Here is a 2963-nt window from a genome sequence, read left to right as displayed (position 1 = left end):
CTTCCCAATATCCCATCTATCCCTGCCCTTTGGCAGTGGGAAGCCATTCCCCTTGTCCTGACATTCCAGGCCCTTTAAAATAGCCCCTGGTGCCTGGGGAGGGGTTTAAGTCATGGAGAGAACATCTAAGGCACCAAACCAACTACTCCAATAAAACCTAACACTGGTGGAATCTGCAAAGTCCAGGCTGTGTCTGGTTGCTCTCCCATTGTTCCCTTGATCCTCCCTCTGGAGCACAGCTTTGTTTGGAGATCTCTGCACCACCCCAGCCCAGGGCTCTGTGCCTTTCCTTGGCGTGGTCAAGGCCATCGTCAAACAACACTGGTCCCTGCTGCCTTCCTCTTCCACCAGCCTGTCCATCTGGGAGAGTTTTCCATCCCTGGGAATGCTACTGTGACAAGCTAAAAATCCCCTCTTCATCCCCAAAGCACAAAGTAGCCACAGGCATGGATTTGCATTTTCCTTGTCAATGTTATTTGTCTCCAGGGACTGCAGTGACCTTCAAAAGGGACATTTAATTGAAAAATATGAAAAGGATGCTCCTGTTTATTCATCCAGAGGCGAAGTTTCCCTGTGTTTTGCAGACAGCCGAGAACAAGCACCTCTCCAGTGAGGCTGAGCCTGCCCTGCACTGATGAGCTGTACATTCCACACACACACATGTACATTACACACACATGTACATCCCACACACGTACATCACACACACACGTACATTTCACACCTGTACATCACACACATGTACATTACACACATACACATGTATGTTACATCACACACACATTATAGACACACACGTGTACATCACACACGTACATCACACACACGTACATCACACACACACGTACATCACACACACGTACATCACACACATGTACATTACACACATACACGTGTATGTTACAATACACACACATTATAGACACACACATGTACATCACACACACATGTACATCACACACATGTACATCACACACACATTATAGACACACACGTGTACATCACACACGTACATCACACACATGTACATCACACACACATGCATTGCACACACGTGTACATTACACACACATGTACATTACACACACACACATATCACACATGTACATCACACACACATGCACATCACACACATACATTACACACACACGTCTCTCACACACACACACATAGACACAGACACACACAGACACACACACGTCTCACACACACACACATAAATCACTCACACACACACATACATGTCACACACACACATACATGTCACACACACACATACATGTCACACACACACAGAGACACACACACACATACATGACACACACAGACACAGACACACACACACATACATATCACACACACACACACACATACATGTCACACACACACAGACACACAGACACGTCACACACACACAGACACATACGTGTCACACACACACACACATACATGTCACACACACACANTACATTACACACACATTATAGACACACCTGTACATCACACACATGTACATTACACACATACACGTGTATGTTACATTACACACACATTATAGACATACACATGCACATCACACACACATGCATTGCACACACATGTACGTTACACACACATGTACATTACACACACATGTACATTACACATATACATCACGCACACATGTACATTACACACACGTACATCACACACACATCTCACACACACACACACACATAGACACAGAGACACACAGACACACACACAGACACACAGACACACACAAACACACACACACGTCTCTCTCACACACACACACATACATGTCTCACACACACACACGTCTCTCTCTCTCACACACACACACAGACACACACAGACACACAGACACAGACACACACATGTACATTACATGCACACACATACATGTCACACACACATACATGTCACACACACATACATATCACACACACACACATACATGTCACACACACACATACGTGTCACACACACACACAGATACATGTCACACACACACATACATGACACACACAGACACACACACACATACATGTCACACACACACATACGTGTCACACACACACACACATATACATGTCACACACACACACATACATGTCACACACGTCACACACACACGCCCTGTGGGCGGAGCCTGAGCTCGCAGTGGGCGGGGTTCCGGGGGCGGGCCGATGCCTGTGGGCGTGTCCCGGTGTGCGGGGGCGGGGCCAGCGGCGCCTGGCGCTGACTCGCTCCGGGGGCGCCGCCGCAGCGGAGCCGCCGCCGGGGCCTCCCCGTCCGTGCCCGCCGGTCCCTCCGCCCGGCCCCGCCATGTCCGGCCGCGGCGCCTTCCCGCTCAGCCCGCTGCCCCCCGCCGCCGCCCCGCCGGCCCCGGGCCCCGCCACCGCCCTGCTGCGCGGCCCCAGCCCCGCGCCCGCCGCCGCCGCCGCCCCGGGGTACCGCGCCATGGGCCCGGCCGCCGCGCAGTACCAGGTGAGGAGCCCGGGGGGCACCGCGGCGGGGCGAGGGGGCTCCGAGGGGCTCTGGGGAGGGTGGCGGTGCTGGGCCGGCCCGCGGGGCCTTGGCGGGGCAGCGTGGCCGGGCCTGGGCGGCATCGCCCCGAGCAGGGCCCGGGACCCCCGCCCGGAGCCCCGGTGGGACCGTTTTCCTGCGCGTTTTACTCGGGACACTTCCTTCGTCCCTCCCTCCCACTTTTTACTCTCAAACCCCGGTAAAAGTTTGTCCGGGCCCGTGCCCAACACGCAGCGGGGGGGACCCCCCCGGGGCGGGGGTGCTGGGACCGTGAGCCCCGGCCCGGGTCCGCAGCCACCCCATCCCACCCCATCCCATCCCACGGCCGGGAACCGCCTGGAACACTTTGTCTGCGTCCTTGGCAGAGGTGGAGGTAACCACGAGGTGTGCGCGGTGCAGGTGTGCATCCTCTGTGGATCCTCTGTGGATCC

At 54.2% G+C, this 2963-nt stretch overlaps 1 protein-coding gene across 1 annotated transcript in view; it reads left to right on the top strand.

Annotated features, from left to right (window-relative positions):
* The first annotated feature begins 2331 nt into the window (after positions 1-2331).
* The window catches only part of SMARCD2 (SWI/SNF related, matrix associated, actin dependent regulator of chromatin, subfamily d, member 2), a 16037-nt gene continuing 15405 nt past the window's right edge, over positions 2332-2963 (top strand). Inside the window, exon 1 of the mRNA XM_017834134.1 lies at positions 2332-2493. Coding sequence (XP_017689623.1) covers positions 2332-2493 — 162 coding nt within the window. The remainder of the gene's footprint in view (positions 2494-2963) is intronic.

Source organism: Lepidothrix coronata, unplaced genomic scaffold (assembly GCF_001604755.1).
Source record: "Lepidothrix coronata isolate B3197 unplaced genomic scaffold, Lepidothrix_coronata-1.0 Scaffold229, whole genome shotgun sequence".
Taxonomy (NCBI): Eukaryota; Metazoa; Chordata; class Aves; order Passeriformes; family Pipridae; genus Lepidothrix; species Lepidothrix coronata.
This window is presented reverse-complemented; position numbering and strand designations above follow the sequence as displayed.